The 19,311-nt window shown below is 44.0% G+C and overlaps 1 protein-coding gene across 2 annotated transcripts in view; it reads left to right on the forward strand.

Moving 5' to 3' along the window:
* The window catches only part of SFI1 (SFI1 centrin binding protein), a 92,628-nt gene that overhangs the window by 15,345 nt on the left and 57,972 nt on the right, over positions 1-19,311 (forward strand). The window contains exons 3-5 of one of the 2 annotated variants that reach the window (XM_047762173.1): positions 4,367-4,540; positions 5,771-5,842; positions 16,976-17,086. In XM_047762173.1, coding sequence (XP_047618129.1) covers positions 4,367-4,540; positions 5,771-5,842; positions 16,976-17,086 — 357 coding nt within the window. The remainder of the gene's footprint in view (positions 1-4,366; positions 4,541-5,770; positions 5,843-16,975; positions 17,087-19,311) is intronic. The other variant, XM_047762174.1, reaches the window with a different exon arrangement.

Genomic DNA, 19,311 nt, shown 5'->3' on the forward strand with positions numbered 1-19,311 from the left:
GGGCTGCACCTGTGGCATATGGAGGTTCCCAGGCTAGGGATCAAATCAGAGCTGTCGCTGCCAGCCTACACCAGAGCCACAGCAATGTGGGATCCGAGCCATGGCTGCGATCTACACCACAGCTCACAGCAATGCTGGATCCTTAACCCACTGAGCGAGGCCAGGGATTGAACCTGCAACCTCATGGTTCCTAGTTGGAGTTGTTTCCGCTGTGCCGCGACAGGAACTCCTAAATTTTAATTTTAATGTTTTTGTTTGAGGTCCCCACCTGTGACACATGGGTGTTCCCAGGCTAGGGGTCGAATTGGAGCTATAGCTGCCAGCCTACACCACAGCCATAGCAATACCAGATCCGAGCCATGTCTGCGACCTACACCACAGCTCACGGCAACGCCGGATCTTTAGCCCACTGAGCAAGGGCAGGGATCAAACCCACAACCTCATGGTTTCTAGTCAGATTCGTTTCCACTGCACCACGACGGGAACTCCAATCATGTGATTGTTTTAATGGTTGATTTTTCTAATATTATCCTTCTCTTTCTGGAATTAATCCTTTATCATGTTACTGTATCCTTTTTCTATGTTGCCGACTTTGGTTAGCTAGTATTTTGTTTATGTTTTCGCAGATGTATTTATTAATGAGATTGATGGATAATTATCATTTCTTAAAAATATTCTAGTTGGGTTGTATATTAAGGTTATGGCTGGTCTCAGAAAACCACTTGGGTTTATGTAGATTTGGGATTAGTAATGTTACTTTTTTAAAATTTTTAATTCTTTGAGTGAGATTGGCATGTATTTTTCCTTAAATTTTGGTATAATTTGATAGCAAGATCATCTAGGTCTGGAATTTTCTTTGTGGGAAGGTTTTTATGACCATTAAGTTTTGTTAATGGTTATTGGTCTTTTCACATTTTATATTTCTTCTTGTCAGTTTTAATAAGTTTTGTTTTTCTAGCTGTTTATCCATTTAATCAACATTTTCAAATTTATCAGTGTCAAATTATTTCTATTTTCTTTTTCTTTTTTCTTTTTTTTTTTTTTTGGTCTTTTTGACCTTTTAGGGCTGCATCAACAGTATATGGAGGTTCCCAGCCTGGGCGGCTATTCAGAGCTGTAGCTGCCAGCCTACGCCACAGCTACAGCAATGCCAGATCCAAGCTGCATCTACGACCTACACCATAGCTCATGGCAACGCCGGATCCTTAACCCACTGAGCGAGGCCAGGGATCGAATCCAAAACCTCATGGTTCCTAGTCAGATTTGTTTACACTGTGCCACAACGGGAACTCCTCTATTTTCTTATAATTAATAATTTATCATGATATATCCCCCCCCCGACTGGCTTATTTGGCTTTCTGTTGTCTCCATCAGTTTTACTATTTGTCAATTTTATTAGTGTTTTTAAAGAGCTAACTTTTGTCTTTGATCTTTTCTTTTTTTCTTTTTTCTTTTTTTTTGTCTTTTTGCTATTTCTTTGGGCCACTCCTGTGGCATATGGAGGTTCCCAGGCTAGGGGTCCAATCGGAGCTGTAGCCACTGGCCTATGCCAGAGCCACAGCAACACGGGATCCGAGCCACGTCTGCAACTTACACCACAGCTCACGGCAACGCCAGATCGCCAACCCACTGAGCAAGGGCAGGGACTGAACCCGCAACCTCATGGTTCCTAGTCGGATTCGTTAACCACTGTGCCACGACGGGAACTCCTGATCTTTTCTGTTAATATTTGTTTTCAATTTGTGCAGAAAAGAATCAACATAGCAGCCTGATATTGTTGAAAGTCCTGCTTGCAAGGTTAGCCCTTCAGAGTCCTGCTTTCAGAAGTTAATAGCCAGGAGTTCCCATCATGGGTCAGTCGTAACCAACTGGACTAGTATCCATGAGGATGCGGGTTTAATCCCTGGCCTTGCTCAGTGGGTTAAGGATCCAGTGTTGCTGTGAGCTGTGATGTAGATCACAGATGCAGCTCGTATCCTGCATTGCTGTGGCTGCGGTGTAGGCTGGAAGCTGCAGCTCCGATTCCACCCCCAGCCTGGGAGCTTCCATATGTCACAGGTTCGGCCCTAAAAGGAACAACAACAACAAAAAAGTTAATAGCCAGAGAGCTACTCGTGTAGCTCACATTGCCATGAGTGTGGTTTAGGTTGCAGATGCAGCTGGGATCCAGTGTTGCTGTGGCTGTGGTGTAGGCTGACAGCTACACCTCCAGTTTGACGCCTAGCCTGGGAACCTCCATATGCCGCAGGTGCAGCCCTAAAAAAAGAAAGAAAGAAAACTTCGTTTTTTTTTTTTTTTTTGTCTTTTTGCTATTTCTTGGGCCGCTCCTGCAGCATATGGAGGTTCCCAGGCTAGGGGTCTAATAGGAGCTGTAGCCACCGGCCTACGCCAGAGCCACAGCAACGCGGGATCCGAGCCGCGTCTGCAACCTACACCACAGCTCACGGCAACGCCAGATCGTTAACCCACTGAGCAAGGGCAGGGACCGAACCCGCAACCTCATGGTTCCTAGTCGGATTCGTTAACCACTGCGCCATGACGGGAACTCCTTTTTTTTTTTTTTTGTAAAAACTTCGCTTTTTATTCATTTTATCTACTTAGTCCTTTTTTATTTGGAACTATTTCTCAGTCTTCCATGACAAACATTTTCAAAGAGTTCAGACCGCTTACCTTTTATGCACTATTCTCAATTTGTGTTTGTTCAGCGTTTCTTCATGGTTAGATTAAGGTTTTTAGCAGGAGTTTCGCAGAAGTGATGCTGTGCTTTCAGTGCATCAGTACCAGATTTTGTCCAGTTACCACTGATGTTAACTTTTACTCTTGGGTTACTGCCAAATTTTACTCTTGGGTTACTGCCAAATTTTTCCACTGTAAGAAAATGAACTAGGAGTTCCCGTCGTGGCTCAGTGGTTAACGAATCCAACTAGTGACCACAGGGTTGCGGGTTCAATCCCTGGCCTTGCTCATTGGGTTAAGGATCCGGTGATGCCATGAGCTGTGGTGTAGGTTGCAGACTCGGCTCGGATCCTGTGTTGCTGTGGCTCTGGTGTAGGCCGGCGGCTACAGCTCCAATTGGACCCCTAGCCTGGTAACCTCCATATGCCATGGGAACGGCCCAAGAAATGGCAAAAAAAGACAAAAAAAAGACAAAAAAGAAAATGAACTAATATTTTGTAGGGAAACATTTTGAAACTACAGTAGCCTGTTTCTTATCAAACTAGCACTCACTTGTTTTTACATCCATTGATATTCTTGTCTGAATCAATTACTGCTCTTATGGTTCTTAACAGTTTATCCATTGGCATTCATTGCAACGTAGAGCTTTCCATTCTTGCCCATTTATTTATTCACTCATTTACTTATATCAGTGTGGTTTTTCAGATTCATATTTTATTTTGTGGGTTACTGCCAAAATTGTCCTAGTTTTGGCCAGTGGGAGCCCTTTTAAGCTGGCTCCAAGTTCCTGAGCCAGAGATTGAACCTGAGCCACAGCAGTGACAGTGCTGGATCCTTAACTTGCCAGGTCATGAGGGGACTCCTCTTGTGTCCTTTTGACATGCCCCCATCATTCTTTACTTTCTGATCCAGCAAGATATTCCAGGCTTATTTTGTATTTTCTTTGTCTCAGATCTGAAATTCAGCGGTTTTTTCCAGGGACTGCTGCTTCCTCTTACTAGGGAGTGGTATTTTGAGCTCTAGGTTTGCTCATTACTAATGGGGATGTTGTCGCTTCCAGGTGTTTCCTATAGGTGGAGCTCTGACATACATATTTTTTTAAAATCATGTGTTCATACCAGTAAGATAATCTCTTAATGTTTCTGAATGAGGGTTAAAAGTAATAAATTTGGAGTTCCCTGGTGACCTAGTGGTTAAGGATCCAGCATTGTTACTGCTGTGGCATGGACTTGATCCCTGGGCTGGGAACTTCTGCATGCTGTGGGTGCAGCCCCCCCCATAAAAGTCATAAATGTAAGGTTTAGTAAAAGTATGTAGTTCCATATTGATAGAAACGTCACATAGTCTGAAAAATCATTCCTAGTTTTTTTTGTATATATATAAAGGAAGCTGTTTCCAGTTTGTGATTTCCCCTTAAATGACACATGAAAAAAGAGCATAGTAGGACTTGTGACTGCAAGGTATCCTCTAGCACTCTAGTTTCTGCCTAGTGCCGACCCAGCAGTACCCACCTCCAGAGGAATGGGTGTTTTCTGCCAGAGATTGGGCTGCTTATTGTCCTTAAAGCAGAGTTATTATCAGTCTGTCACAATGAGTTTATCCATTTAATTTCACTGTACATTAAAAGGCATTTGCAACACATCAGAGATAATCTGATTCTCTCCTTTCCCCCTTACTCCTCAAATTCAAGGTCTTTTAGGGATGGTGCAGTTAAGAAACCTTATTCTCCAAAGATACTGTCCAACAAGAAGTGTTCTGCATTCCCTGGTATGCGGAGTGAGATCCCCAAGGCCCATCGCCCAGTACAGTTTCTTCCCTCACTCGCCAGACCCCGAAGGGGCCGGCTAAGGGAACTGCGCCTCAGGTGAGCTGGCGAGGGGTCCCCTTCCTCAGTGATTCTTACCCCCCTCTTCTCCCTGCTTGGTTAAAATGAGGGGATGGTTCTCTTTCTGTTAGCTCAGTTAATTGGAGACCTTGATGCCTGTTCTTCATGGCAAAATGTTCAGAACATCTGGGGATCTGCAGATGTAAAATCTGCCACCGAGTATTTTCATTAATGGTCTCCAGTTGTGCCTTACAGTGCATAAGTTCAAAAGAGTCTAAACATGGTCCAGGAAAGTGATCATTTTCTGGTACCCTTGATTAGGTCTCTGAAAGGTATCCTTTTGTTCATTCAACAAGTATTTACCAGGTGCCTACTGGCCAGGTATTGTGCTAGATGTTGAGCATCCAAGGTGAATAAGATTCCTGGTCCGTGACCTCATGAAAGCATTAAATCAGGTAGCCTAGTAGACTGTTAAACAGGCCACAACAGCAAAGTGTGGTAAGAGCTATGAGGGAGAGGATGTGGTGCCACCAGCCCACATGACAAGAATAGCCATGCTAGCAGTGACTTCCTGGAGGAAGTAGCATTTAGGCCGAGTCCTGAAGGATCGTGTAAGAATGAGCCAGATAAAGGACAGGAGGAAGAAGAGTGTTCCAAGCTGAACCTGGAAACTAACTGGGCAAGACAAGCCAACTTTTTGTGTGTGCAGCAGGCACTGTGCTAAGCACTGGGGATGCCATGAGCCATGGTCCCTGCTCTCAGGCTCACGGTGCAGAGGGAACAACAGCTACCCCAAGAGCTGGTTCCTGGGATTTGCTGTCATAACCTTACACTAGGGATTAGAGTGGGGGCTGAGAGTACAAAGTTACTGGCTCTGTTTGGTTGGGAAAGGTCCAGAAAGGCATCATATAGGAGTGAGTATTGAAGATGAGCCTTGATGGGTAAGTGGACATTGACAGGCATCTTAGGCGGGAGAAATACTATACATGAGAGCACTATCAGGTACTTCCTTTTCCTCAACTCTGGTCTTCATTGACAAAATACTTTCTAAGGAAAGTTTTTAAATAAAATAATCTGCTCGATTTTAGCTTTATACATCTGCCCCATCCTGTGCTCTGTTTGAGGCAGGATTAACTACAATTCACCTTTGAAGTCATAGTAGTTTCTCTCCTCCTGGGACCTTCAAGTTCCTGTCTCCTTTCCAGAAAATTCATGATATAAACCAAATGGAGTTTTAAAATGTATCTGTCCTTTCTTTCCTTCTTTCAGATGCGTGGCCAGAAAGTTCTTGTATTTGTGGATTCGAATGACTTTTGGAAGAGTATTTCCCTCTAAAGCCAGGTAGTAGCTCAAAATACAAGACTTCTGCTCCATTAACTTTAGGTTTTTATTTGTACTAAGCCTACTTGTAACCTTTACCATGGCACTTGTACATTCCTCCCCTGCTCCTCCCCAGCCTCCAGGAGGCATATAATCTAGTGGTAACTTAACACATATTAGTTGGACTGCCAAGACCCTCCAGGAAAAAAGTATTTGCCCAGGAGAAGTAAATGAGCTCTTTCAGGTCACTGGCAAGACTGATGAATTGACTTGAACTAGGGCAGAACCCGGGGAAAATGTTGGCATTGGTATGGAGAGTTAAATTTAGTTAAGAGAAAGTCTCTTTGTGGTAGCTTCACGGCGTAGGCTGCCAGCTGCAGGTTTGGCTGATAGGTTTGGCTGCAGCACCCAGAGTGGACCACAAGGGGGAGCCACCAGCGTTGGGGATAGGGAGGCTGGAGCCCATGGGGATGGAGAGGAGGGGCCCGTGTAGGAATGTCTCAGAGAATTGACAGCCATTGAGAATGTGTTTTTGAAAAACTGAGATGTTGGAGTTCCTGTCATGGTGCAGTGGTTAACGAATCCGACTAGGAACCATGAGGTTGCGGGTTCAATCCCTGGCCTTGCTCAATGGGTTAAGGATTTGGCATTTCCGTGAGCTCTGGTATAGGTCTGGTGTAGGCTGGCGGCTACAGCTTCGATTCGACCCCTAGGCTGGGAACCTCCATATGCCGTGGGAGTGGAGTGGACCAAGAAAAGGCAAAAGACAAAAAAAAAGAAAAGAAAAACAGATGTGATGGGTTTTCACCCCTCCCCTGACTATAACCTTTCCTGTTTCATTTTCTGAGTACACCTTGCCTGTTGTGGAATATCAAGATCTATTGATTGGTCTCAAGCAAATTTGGCTAGTATGTGTTCTCTGAAATCTTTCTTGTGTACCCTATGTGGGGCTTTTCTGTTTGCAGTGAAGCTCCCATTGTGGCAACAGCCCATCACAATGGCAGGGATGGGGCATAGTCCTTCTCTCCTTGTCCTTCCCAGGACCTTGGCCCTCCTCTACTGTCTTTTTTTTTTTTTTTTTGTCTTTTTTGCCATTTCTTGGGCCGCTCCTGCGGCATATGGAGGTTCCCAGGCTAGGGGTCCAATCAGAGCTGTAGCCACTGGCCTATGCCAGAGCCACAGCAACGCAGGATCCGAGCCGCGTCTGCAACCTACACCACAGCTCATGGCAACGCCGGATCGTCAACCCACTGAGCAAGGCCAGGGATTGAACCCGCAACCTCATGGTTCCTAGTTGCATTCGTTAACCACTTTGCCATGTCGGGAACTCCCTCCTCAACTGTCTTGATAGCTCTTTTCTTTCTTTTCTTTTTTCTTTTTTCGCTTTTTAGAGCTACATCTGCAGCATGTGAAGGTCCCAGGCTAGGGGTCGAATTGGACCTGCAGCTTCCGGCCTACACCACAGCCACAGCAACACCAGATCCTTAACCCACTGAGTGAGGCCAGGGATCGAACATCCTCATGGATACTGGTCAGGTTCGTAACCTGCTGAGCCATGGAAGGAACTCCATCTTGATAGCTCTTTATTGCCTTCAAATAATTGTTTTTTGGCTGCACCCCCAGCATGTGGAAGTTCTTAGTCCAGGGCTCAGACCCAAGCCAGAGCAGTGACAATGTCAGATCCTTAACGTCTAGGCCGCCATGAAACTCCTCAAGTGAATTTTTTTTGTCTTTTCTTTTTTTTTTTTTTCTTTCTTTTTTAGGGCCACACCTGGAGCATGTGGAAGTTCCCAGGCTAGGGGTTGAATTGGAGTGACAGCTGCTGACCTACACTACTGCCACAGCAACGCCATATCCGCATCTTTGACCTTCACTGGGGCTTGTGGCAGTGCCAGATCCTTAACCCACTGAGTGATCGAACCTGCATCCTCATGGATACTAGTTGGGTTCTTAACCTGCTGAGCCACAGTGTGGACTCATGTCTTGTTTTTCTTGTTTTAGTGGGAGAACTGAGCTGAGTTGCCTAGTTTGCTGTTACTAGAAATCTCGTTTTGGAGTTCCTGTCGTGGCTTAGTGGTTAACGAATCTGACTAGGGACCATGAGGTTGCGGGTTTGATCCCTGGCCTCACTGGGTGGGTTAGGGATCCAGCATTGCCATGGGCTATGTTGTAGGTCACAGATGTGTCTTGGATCCCGTGTTGCTGTGGCTGTGGTGTGGGCTGGTGGCTGCAGCTCCAATTGGCCCCCTAGCCTGGGAACCTCCATATGCTTCAGGTGCGGCCCTAGAAAAGGCAAAAAAAAAATCTCATTTTTCTTTTTTCACTCAATTGATATATAGGGCTACCTTGTCACCTAGTTTTTTTATAATTGATACATGAATTTTAGGTTTTGCTACGTGGTTTTTCTGTGTGTTTTATAGAGATTAAGTGATTGAAAAACTGTGTGGCCACTTTCACTAACTTTCCCAAATCCTTTTCTTTTTTTTTTTTTTTTTGTCTTTTTGCCATTTCCTGGGCCACTCCTGCGCCATATGGAGGTTCCCAGGCTAGGGGTCAAATCAGAGCCGTAGCCACCAGCCTACACCAGAGTCACAGCAACGTGGGATCCGAGCTGCTTCTGCAACCTACACCACAGCTCATGGCAACGCCAGATCCTTAACCCACTGAACAAAACCAGGAACCGAACCCGAAACCTCATGGTTCCTAGTCGGACTCGTTAACCACTGCGCCACGACGGGAACCCCCCCCAAACCCTTTTCTTACTTAATTTTATTAAACCTATATTTGACTATATGTAACTGGAAAACTCTTCCAATAAAATTTATTTATATTCCAAGTACTGGGAAGTACTGATTGTATTGGAAATGTATATGACTCCAAGTAAGAGAAAATCTGACATTGGCTTAAACAAATTGAGATTTGCTTTTCCTCACAAGCAGTCTGGAGGCTGGTTTTGGTCAGCTGTTCATTGATGCCATTAAAGACTCAGGCATTCATTCATTCATTCATTCATTCATTTTTGCTTTTTAAGGCTGCACCTGCAGCATATGGCAGTTCCTAGGCTAGGGGTTGAATCAAAGCTGCAGCTGCCTGCCACAGCCACAGCCACACCAGATCCAAGCCACATCTGTGACCTATACCACAGCTCACAGCAACACCGGATCCCCAACCCACTGAGTGAAGCCAGGAATGGAAGCTGCATCCTCATGGGTACTAGTTGGCTTCATTTCTGCTGTGTCACAATGGGAACTCCCAAAGACTCTGGCTTTTAGAACCTTTCTGGTTCACCATCCTTAGCATATCAGCCCTTTGTCTTCAAGGTGACACTGCACAGTGATAAGATGACTGTCTAGCTACACAGGAAGTGGGGGGAAGGGTGGTGTCAGCTAGATCTGTCTCTTTATCAGGAAAGCAAAACTTTCCTAGAAACCCCCAGTTGCATCTTGCTTCTGCCTCCTTGGCCAGGGCTATGTCACTGGCCACGATTAGCTGCTGAAGAAACTAGAAAGGTTTCCTTCCCAGTGGATGCTGGTGAGGAAGCAGAGGCTTGGCAGTGGGTGTAGGGTGTCTGTGACCGATGTCTGCCTCCCTGCTGGAGAGAATTTTCACCTTGTACTCTTTTCCTTTCTTTGCTCTTGCATGGTGGCAGGTTTTGGAGGAACGAATACTGGACTGGGATTTAGAAGACCTGAGTTTTGGGTCTAACCCATACCTTAGCTAAGGGTTTGATCTGGGCATGAGTTATGGCCCTGGTCCTCAGTTTCTCAAATTATAAAATGAGAGAGTAAGAGTATTTGTTCTCTGAGCATCTACCAGAACTATAATTCTAATACTATGTTTCCATTGACTTAGAAATTTGTGATGGGGTGATGGTTTTCAACTTGTGATCTCTCTTTAAATCAGTGGGTTATGTATTAGTTTGGGGAAGGTCGGGCATAGTGATCCTTGCCCCCCGCTTTTTGTCTTTTTTCCATATTGAATTATTTGTTTCTCACTTAAGGAATGTTAGGAATAATATAATATTATTGCAGAATAATGCTTTTATGTGATAGGAGAATGTTTTAACTTTTATAAACTGGAGTTGTTTTGTCATTAATAAACTGAACTAAAATGACTTACATTAATAGGGCAAAAATTATACAGTATGTGTCCATATGTTAGGCAGTCTTAAATATGAGCTAGAGAAGACCTGAACAAAATTACTTGGCTCATTTGAGAAGTAGCTATGTCAGGTCCATTTGGAGTATTTCATTTATCAATGTTTTTTCCTCATTCTTAGTGAAGGCCTTGCTTCTTATTTTCTTGAGAAAATAGAAATGTCAGAAGAGGGAGTTCCCATTGTGGCTCAGTGTTAAGAACCCGACTAGTATCTATGAGGGTGTGGGTTTGATCGCTGGCCTTGCTCAGTGAGTTAAGGACCTGGCATTGCCGTGAGCTGTGGCGTAGGTTGCAGATGTGGCTTGGATCTGGTGTGGCTATGGCTGTGGCATAGGCAGGCAGCTGCAATTTAATCTCTAGCCTGGGAAGTCCATATGCCGCAGGTGTGACCCTAAAAAGCAAAAAAGAATAGCAGAAGAGTCCTTCACTACTTCTCTCCACCTCCAGCATCTAGCACTATATGACCTGCTTTCCTTGTGGGCAGAGGAACTGTCCATGTTCTCATCTGTGGCAATGTCCTTGGCCTCTGTGCTACATTCCCCTTGTGTCTACTCCAGGCTATTGCATAATAGAGTAGTTATCCCCCCATCTCTGTTCTGCATCAACTTTTCCTTTTTTTTTTTTCTTTTTAGGGCTGTACCCATGGCATGTGGAAGTTCCCAGGCTAGGGTTTGAATCAGAACTAGCCATCAGACTACACCACAGCCACAGCAGTGCAGAATTCTAGCCACATCTGCAACCTATACCACAGCTCACAGCAATGCTGGATCCTTAACTCACTGAGTGAAGCCAGGGATCAAACCTGCATCCTCATGGATACTAGTCAGGTTCATTACTGCTGAGCCACAGTGAGAACTCCAACTTTTCCCTCTTTACTGTATTATTTGCGCCAGCATATAATGCTGCTATTATCATCTCTCCTGAAAAGAAAAATCTCTTTGACCCTCCTTCCTCCTGCAGCTAGCTCTCCATCTCTTTGCTCCCCTTTACTTCAAATCTATCCACCCCCAGGATCTCCAACACCTCTTTTTGTAGCCTTACATCCATCCTGTGAGGCTCTTGATTCCACCAAAATTGTTTTTTCTAAGATCACTATATTTGCTAAAAGCAGTGGTGAATTCTTAATTTCCTCTTACTTGACTTACCAAGACACATTAAACAGTCCATCTTTTTTTTTATTACTCAATGAATTTGTTACATTTATAGGTGTACAATGATCATTGCAGTCCAACTTTATAGGCTTTCCATCCCACAACCCCAGCGCATCCCTCCACCCCCCGAACTGTCTCCTTTGGAAACCATAAGTTTTTCAAAGTCTGTGAGTCAGTAACTGTTCTGCAAAGAAGTTCATTGTGTGCTTTTTTCAGACTCCACATGTCAATGATAGCATTTGATTTGGTGTCTCATTTTCTGACTGACTTCTCTTGGCATGATAATTTCTAGGTCCATCCATGTTGCTAGACAGTCCATCATTCTTTCTTCAAGAAGCCCTTTCTTCTGCTTACAGGTCACCGTCTTCTCCCTTCCACCTCTTTGCTCCTTCTAACTCTTTTGTTGGTACCCCATACTCAGTCCTCACACTATCTATCTTCATCCCAGCCGTGGCAGTCTCATCAAGTCTCTGATGATTTGCAAAGGTATACACCCAGCCCACATCCTGCCCTTGAACTCTGGACTGCTACATGTGTGACAGTGCCATTCTGGGCCTAGCAGACGTCACAACTCATTATGTCCAAAACCAAAATCTAGATCTTCCCGCAGACCTCCCTGCTGAGTCTTTCCTTCCCAATTGCTGCCACCCTGAACCAGGCCATCAGTGTGACTCCAGGGACTGCCTCCCTGGAATCCTGCTTCCAGCCCTGTCCACAGCCAGCCTCTTTACACAGGGGGGCTTAATCCAGTCACATCACACTTCTGCTCAGACCTTAGGCAGCTTCCCACCCTGCTGAGGGAAAAAGGCAGGGTCCTGGAGTTCCCTTGTGGCTCAGCAGGTTAAGGATCTGGGGTTGTCACTGAAGCGGCTTGGGCTCGATACCTGGTGCAGGAATGTCCACATGTGGCAGGTGTGGACCAAAAAAAAACAAAAACGAAAAAGATAGAAACAAAAAAACAAAATGAAAAAGATAGAAACAAAAAACAAAATGAAAAAGATAGAATTATAAAACTATGCACCTGAAATTTATATAATGTTGTATACTTTTTTACCTCATTTGAAAAAAAAGGTAAAGGAGGAAAAAGAGAGATAAAAAAGGGGAAAAAAAAAACAAAGCCAGAGTCCTCACTGTGGTCTTCAAAGCTAGTCAACTTTTTCTTTTACCTATCCATGGATCTTTTCATTTCTGCTGTCATGTTTTTGATTTGCAGGAGCTCTTTTTCTCTGAAGTTCTTTTTTTTTTTTTTTTTTTTTTTTGCTTTTATGGCCACACTTGTGGCATATGGACGATCCCAGGCTAGGGGTTGAATTGGAACTGCAGATGCTGGCCTACACCACAGTCACAGCAATGTGGGATCCTGAGCCGTGTCTGCAACTTCAACCACTGTTCATGGTAATGCCAGATCCCCAACCCACTGAGTGAGGCCAGTGATTGAACCTGCATCCTCATGGATACTAGTCAGATATGTTTCCACTGAGCCACAACACGAACTCTCTCTAATATTCCTTTTTTGGGAGTTCCCGTCCTGGCATGGTGGAAACGAATCTAACTAGGAACGATGAGGTTGTGAGTTCGATCCCTGGCCTCGATCAGTGGGTTAAGGATCTGGTGTTGCCATGAGCTGTGGTGTAGGTCACAGACGAGCCTGCGATCTGGAGTTGCTGTGGCGTAGGCTGGGAGCTACAGCTCCTATTCAACCCCTAGCCTGGGACTCTCCATATGCTGCAAGTGCGGCCTAAAAAGACAAAAGACAAAATATAAAATAAAATAATATTCCTTTTTTATTTTAGTTTTTTTTTTTTTTTTTTTTTTGTCTTTTCAGAGCTGTGCCCATGGCATATGGAGATTCCCAAGGCTAGGGGTCCAGTCGGAGCTGTAGCTGCCAACCTACACCACAGCCACAGCAATTCGGGATCCAGGCTGCATCTAGGACCTACACCACAGTCACTTCAACACCAGATCCTTAACCTATTGAGTGAGGCCAGGAATCGAACCCTCATCTTCATGGATGCTAGTCAGGTTTGTTAACCACTGTGCCGCATGGAAACTCCTGATACTCCTTTTGTAAATTTAATTTTTTTTTAACTTTTTTTTTTCTTTTTAGGACCGCACCTGTGGTATATGGAGGTTCCCAGGCTAGGGGTCTGATCGGAGTTGTAGCCACCGGCCTATGCCAGAGCCACAGCAGTGCAGGATCTGAGCAACATCTGTGACCTACACCAGAGCTCACGGCAACGCTGGATCCTTAACCCACTGGGCGAGGCCAGGGATCAAACCCACATCCTCATGGATGCTAGCTGGGTTCGTTAACTGCTGAATCACAATAGGAACTCCTGATACTCCTTTTTTAAAAAGTTAATTAATTAAAAAAAATTTTTTTTTGGCTGCACCCATTGCCTGTAGAAGTTCCTGGGCCAGAGACTGAACCCTTGCCGCAACAGTGACCTAAGCCATAGCAGTGACAACGCTGGATCCTTAACTGCTAGGCCACCAGAGAACTACTGTTCCTTTTTTTAAAAAACTCCATCCTGGAGTCTCTTAAGTTTTTGAGGTTAGCATAATGATTTGTTTTTAAGATTTTTGTCTGCTCTCATTTCTTCCAGACATTTTCTGTGTGCTTTTTTGTTCACTGTCTCATGTTGGAGCCTCTCCTGTTGGAGAGATCTTTTTATTGTCTGCTCATATTTAAGACTTAGGCACTAAAATGCTAATTTTGAAGTTATATATACACATAAAATGTATGGATAGGGACTTGTAAATTGAGAGTTTCCCTGTAGGTTTTTGAGGCAGAGACCAGGCAGCTTCATGGGGGTCTTCCATCTGTCAGTATCTAAATGCCTTTCCTCTTAGGTTGATCACTTTTCTCCAGAGGAGAGGAATTCTCCAAACTCTTCCTGGGATGGGTGGAAGCCAGTGGTGGTGATTATTAACCTGGCGGCTAGCAGTGGAGAGGACACGAGGGTCTCACTGCTCAGTTGCAAAGCTCTCTGTTTAGGACTATCTCCCAAGCTCTGCCTGGTGTTGGAGGATCAAGTGCTGTTCAGCCTCTCCAGAGATGAGCCTGGTTCCCTGCCCCAGTGAATAATGGGACCTTTTGCACAGACTTACAGACAGTCCTGTTTTCATCTCCACCCAGGGCTCCCTTCTTCCTGTTGCCTCTTGTTCCCACCCCTTTTCTGGGGTCTTGCCTCTTGACTCTCCCCCAACAGGACACTTAGTTCTCCGCTTTCCCACCTGTTGATTTAGCTACTGTTCACCTGCCTACTTTTTGTCATCTAAAATGTGTTGGCATCTCTTGCCTGACATTGTTGCTACTGTTCTCTTTCTTCTTCTTTTTTTTTTTTTTTGGTGGCTGCCCCTCAGCATGTGGAGTTACCAGGCCAGGGGTGAGATCCGAACCACAATTGTGACCACAGTCCTGGATCCTTTAACTCATTGTGCCCGGCTAGGGATCAAACCTGTGTCCTGGCACTGCAGAGACGCCGCCAATCCCATTGTGCCACATCGGGAACACCCTCTTTTTTTTTTTTTTTTCATTTTAAAAAATTTTATTGAAGTATAGTTGATTTACAACGTTTTGTTAATCCTATTCCTTGTGGACTCACACCTTTTGAAAAAATTTGCTGTTATTTTAGTGAGGTTTTGGGGAAGGAAGGAAGTAGATAGTAGATGGTAGAAGTACATGTGCAAGTGGATGTGATTCTTTTCCATTAAAAGTTTTAAAAATTATAGGAGTTCCCTGGTGGCCAGCACTATCACTGCTCTGGCTCAGGTCCGATCCCTGGCCCAGGAACTTTTGCACGCTGCAAGCATGGTCAAAAAAAAATTTTTTTTTTTCTGTCTTTTCAGGGCCGCACCCCAGCATATGGAGGTTCCCAGGCTAGGGGTCTAATTGGAGCTGTAGCTGCCGACCTACGCCAGAGCCACAGCAATGCCAGATCCGAGCTGTGTCTGTGACCTACACCACAGCTCATGGCAGCGCCACATCCTTAACCCACTGAGCGAGGCCAGGGATCAAACCCGCAACCTCATGGTTCCTAGTCTGATTCATTAACCACTGAGCCACGATGGGAACTCCCAGAAAAATAATTTTTTTTCATTATATACAAAGCTGCTATTCAAAAATTTTCTCAGGATATCCCATTGTGGCTCAGTAATTAGTGAATCTGACTAGCATCCATGTGGCCACAGGTTCGATCTCTGGACTTGTTCAGTGGGTTAAGGATCTGGTGATGCCGTGAGCTGTGGTGTGGGTTGCAGACACGGCTCGGATCTGGCATTGCTGTGGCTCTGGCGTAGGCTGGCAATTATAGCTCCGATTCAATCCCTAGCCTGGGGACCTCCATATGCCTCAACTGTGGCCTTAAAAAGCGAAAAAACAAAAAACAAAAAATGTCCTCAAACTGAAGAAATATGTATTATAGGAGACACTAGCCTCCTATAATCCCGCCTTCAAAGTGAACCGCTGGTAATCGTTGGTATTCTGGAGATCTTTTCAGGCTTTTAATACATATACTATAATAATTTATATGTATGCATACATTCATGCATACAAATATGTGTGTGTACATTTTATACATATATATTTGGTGTATATTAATTCCAACAAATGGGTACTGGAAGTATAAAAAAATTAACTCCTAGAAAAAGTTTAAAAACCGTATCATATACATTCCATGAAGTAGTTTTATCTTTTCATCTGGGAGCACTTCCATTTCAGTTATCTTCAGCTCTATTTCACTTGTAAAAAAATGACTGGGTGGCATTGAACCTATCCCCCTTTGATGGATATTTGTGATTTTTTTTCTTTTTATTTATTGTTATGCACAACAGTGAGGTGAATTTCCCTGTGTATATTTTTGCTTGCCAGTGTTTTAAAACCTGTCAGTGGGAGAGGAGGAGGACGTGTTAGTAACCTGCAGAACCATAAAAAGAAATTCAGGGAGTTCCTTGGCGGTCTAGTCGTTTAGGATTTGGCATGTTCACTGCTGTGGCCCGGGTTCAGTACCTGGTCTGGAAACTGAGATCCCACATCAAGCTGCTGCATGCTGTGGCAAAAAAAAAAAAAAAAAACAATCAGAGTGACTGATGGTCCAGAGTTCCTGAGTTACCAGTCACCTTGACTCTGCCTTGTTAGCATCAACAATCTATCACTGTCCTGCTGTTTTCTATCTTTTTTTTTTCTTCCATTTTGGTCACCCTGATGCACATGGATCCCCTGGGCTGGGGATCATGTCCAAGCCTCAGATGCAGCAACACCAGATCCTTAACCCTCTGTGCCGGACCAGGGATTGAATCTGCATTCCGGTGCTCCCAAGATGCTGCCAATCCCATTACACCACAGGGAGATCTCCTCTCCTGCTTTCTTTTTCCCTTCCTATCTTTTCTTACTTTTCTTCTGCTGTTGTTATAACTCCCCTGGCCAGGTTTCGGTTAAACTAATATACTCTATTTCTGTTAAGTCCTAGGAATACCATTAGGCATTTGCTTATTTTGTAACCTTTAATCTGCTATGTATGTAAATAAGAAATGTAAGATATTTTTCAATCTGATGACTAAAAAACTGAGAATGTTAATCTTCAAGTCACGGTATTTGAAACGTCAGAATTTTTTTACTGTCACCTCTTTGGTAAGCTCTAGAGCATAAATTTTTTTTAGTCTCATTTCTAGTTTAAATAGTTCTGAAGTTTTTATCTGAACAAGTTAGCCTATTTTGAATCTATTTTGATATTATCAAGTAATGAGCCACCCTTTTCTATGAGGAAACAACACCTGTATGAAAAAGTTTTGGAAACAGATAGCAGTTCTGTCATTGTGTGTCTGATTTTTGTCATTGCCCTAGGTTTTACTATGAGCAGAGAATTCTACGCAAGGTCTTTGAAGAATGGAAAGAAGAATGGTGGGTTTCCCATCGAGAGTGGAAACTCTGTGTTCGAGCCGACTGTCATTACAGGTCAGATTTCATGTTATGTTACTTTAATTTTACTGATAACACAATATCAAAAAATTACTTGTTGGCATGTTTCTGGTCAAAAGGAGAAAAGTTTTGGGAGTTCTCTTATGATGCAGTGGGTTAAGGATCTGTTGTTGTCACTGCAGCAGCTTAGGTTGCTGCTATGGTGAAGGATCCATCCCTGGCCTAGGAATTTCCACATGCCTGAGCAAGGCCAAAAGAAAAAAAGGAGAAAAGTTTTTTCCCCCAGTTTATTGAGATATATTTGACATATAACATTATATGAGTTTCAGGTGTACAGAATAAAGGTTTTTTGTTGTTTTTAAGGGCAGCACTCTCAACATATGGAAGTTCCCAGGCTAGGGGTCAAATTGGAGCTGCAGCTGCCAGCCTATGCCACAGCCACAGCAACACAGGATTCTTAAGCCACTGAGCAAGGTCAGGGATCGAACCTGCATCCATGGATACTCGTCGGTTTGTTACTACTGAGCTACAATGGGAACTCCAGAATAAAGGTTTGACTTAGATATTGTGAAATGATTACCACAATACGTTTTATTGACATTCGTCACCTCATATAGATCCAATAAAACGAAATGGAGGGAAAGAAAAAGAAAAAAATTTCTCCTTGTAATGAGAACTTTTAGAATTTACTCTCAACTTTCATATATACCACACAGCAGTGGTAACTTAGTCATCATATTGTGTATTATATCCTTAATACTCATATTGTTACTGGACATTTGTATCTATTGGCCGCTCTCCCCCACCCTGTGCCTCTGGTAACCTCAAGTCTGATCTTTTTTTTTGTTTTGTTTTGGCCTTACCTGCAGCATGTGGAGGTTCCCAGGTCAGGGATCAGACCTGAGCCACAGCGGTGACAGTGCCAGATCCTTAACTGCTAGGCCACCAGAGAACTCTCTATTTCCAATTTTTGGAAGATCCTTCATACTGTTTTCCTTAGTGTTTGCGCCAGTTTACAATCTAACCAACAACGCTTAAGGGTTTGCTTTTCTCCGCATCCTCATAGGCATATGTTATCTATGTCTCTCTCTTTTTTTTTTGTCTTTTTTTTTTATGGCTGCACCTGTGGTATATAGAAGTTCCCAGGCGAGGTTGTCAAATCAGAGTCACAGCTGATGGCCTATGCCACAGACACAGCAAGGCCAGATCAAGGCCTCCCTCATCTATGACCTACAAATCATAGCTTGTGGCAATATTGTATCCTTAATCCACTAAGCAAGGCCAGGGATCAAACCCAGTTCCTCACAGACACTACTATGCTAGGTTCTTAACCCACTGAGCCACATTGGGAACTCCTCTTCTTTTTTATCTCTCATTTTTTGGAAACCTAATTTCCTCCTTTTTTAAAAATTGAAGTAAAACTGATATATAACATGGTATTAATTTCAAATGCACAGTTTATAATTCTGTCTTGCCTTTTTTTTTTTTTTTTGTCTTTTGTTGTTGTTGTTGTTGCTATTTCTTGGGCCGCTCCCGCGGCATATGGAGGTTCCCAACTAGGGGTTGAATCGGAGCCGTAGCCACCAGCCTACGCCAGAGCCACAGCAACGCAGGATCCGAGCCGTGTCTGCAACCTACACCACAGCTCACGGCAACGCCGGATCATTAAACCCACTGAGCAAGGGCAGGGAACCGAACCCACAACCTCATGGAACGCCACGACGGGAACTCCTGTCTTGCCTTTTGATGATGGCTGTTCTAACAGGTGTGATAGTGATTTTGATTGTATTTTCCTAACGACTAGTATGTTGAGCATCTTTTCATGTACCGGTTGGTTATTTGTGCATCTTTTTTTGAAAAATGGCTAATTAGGTCCTTTGCCTTTTTTTTTTTTTTTGTCTTTTTTGCTATTTCTTGGGCCGCTCCTGCGGCATATGGAGGTTCCCAGGCTAGGGGTCGAATCGGAGCCGTAGCCACCGGCCTATGCCAGAGCCACAGCAACGCAGGATCCGAGCCGTGTCTGCAACCTACACCACAGCTCACGGCAATGCCGGATCGTTAACCCACTGAGCAAGGGCAGGGATCGAACCCGCAACCTCATGGTTCCTAGTTGCATTCGTTAACCATTGCGCCACGATGGGAACTCCCTTTTTTTTTTTCCTTTGCCCATTTTTAAATTGGGTTATTTGGGGTTTTTTTTGTTGAGTTGTATGAGTACTTTATATATTTTAGACATTAACCCCCCCTATCAGATAATGTAT

Source organism: Phacochoerus africanus, chromosome 15 (assembly GCF_016906955.1).
Source record: "Phacochoerus africanus isolate WHEZ1 chromosome 15, ROS_Pafr_v1, whole genome shotgun sequence".
NCBI lineage: Eukaryota > Metazoa > Chordata > Mammalia > Artiodactyla > Suidae > Phacochoerus > Phacochoerus africanus.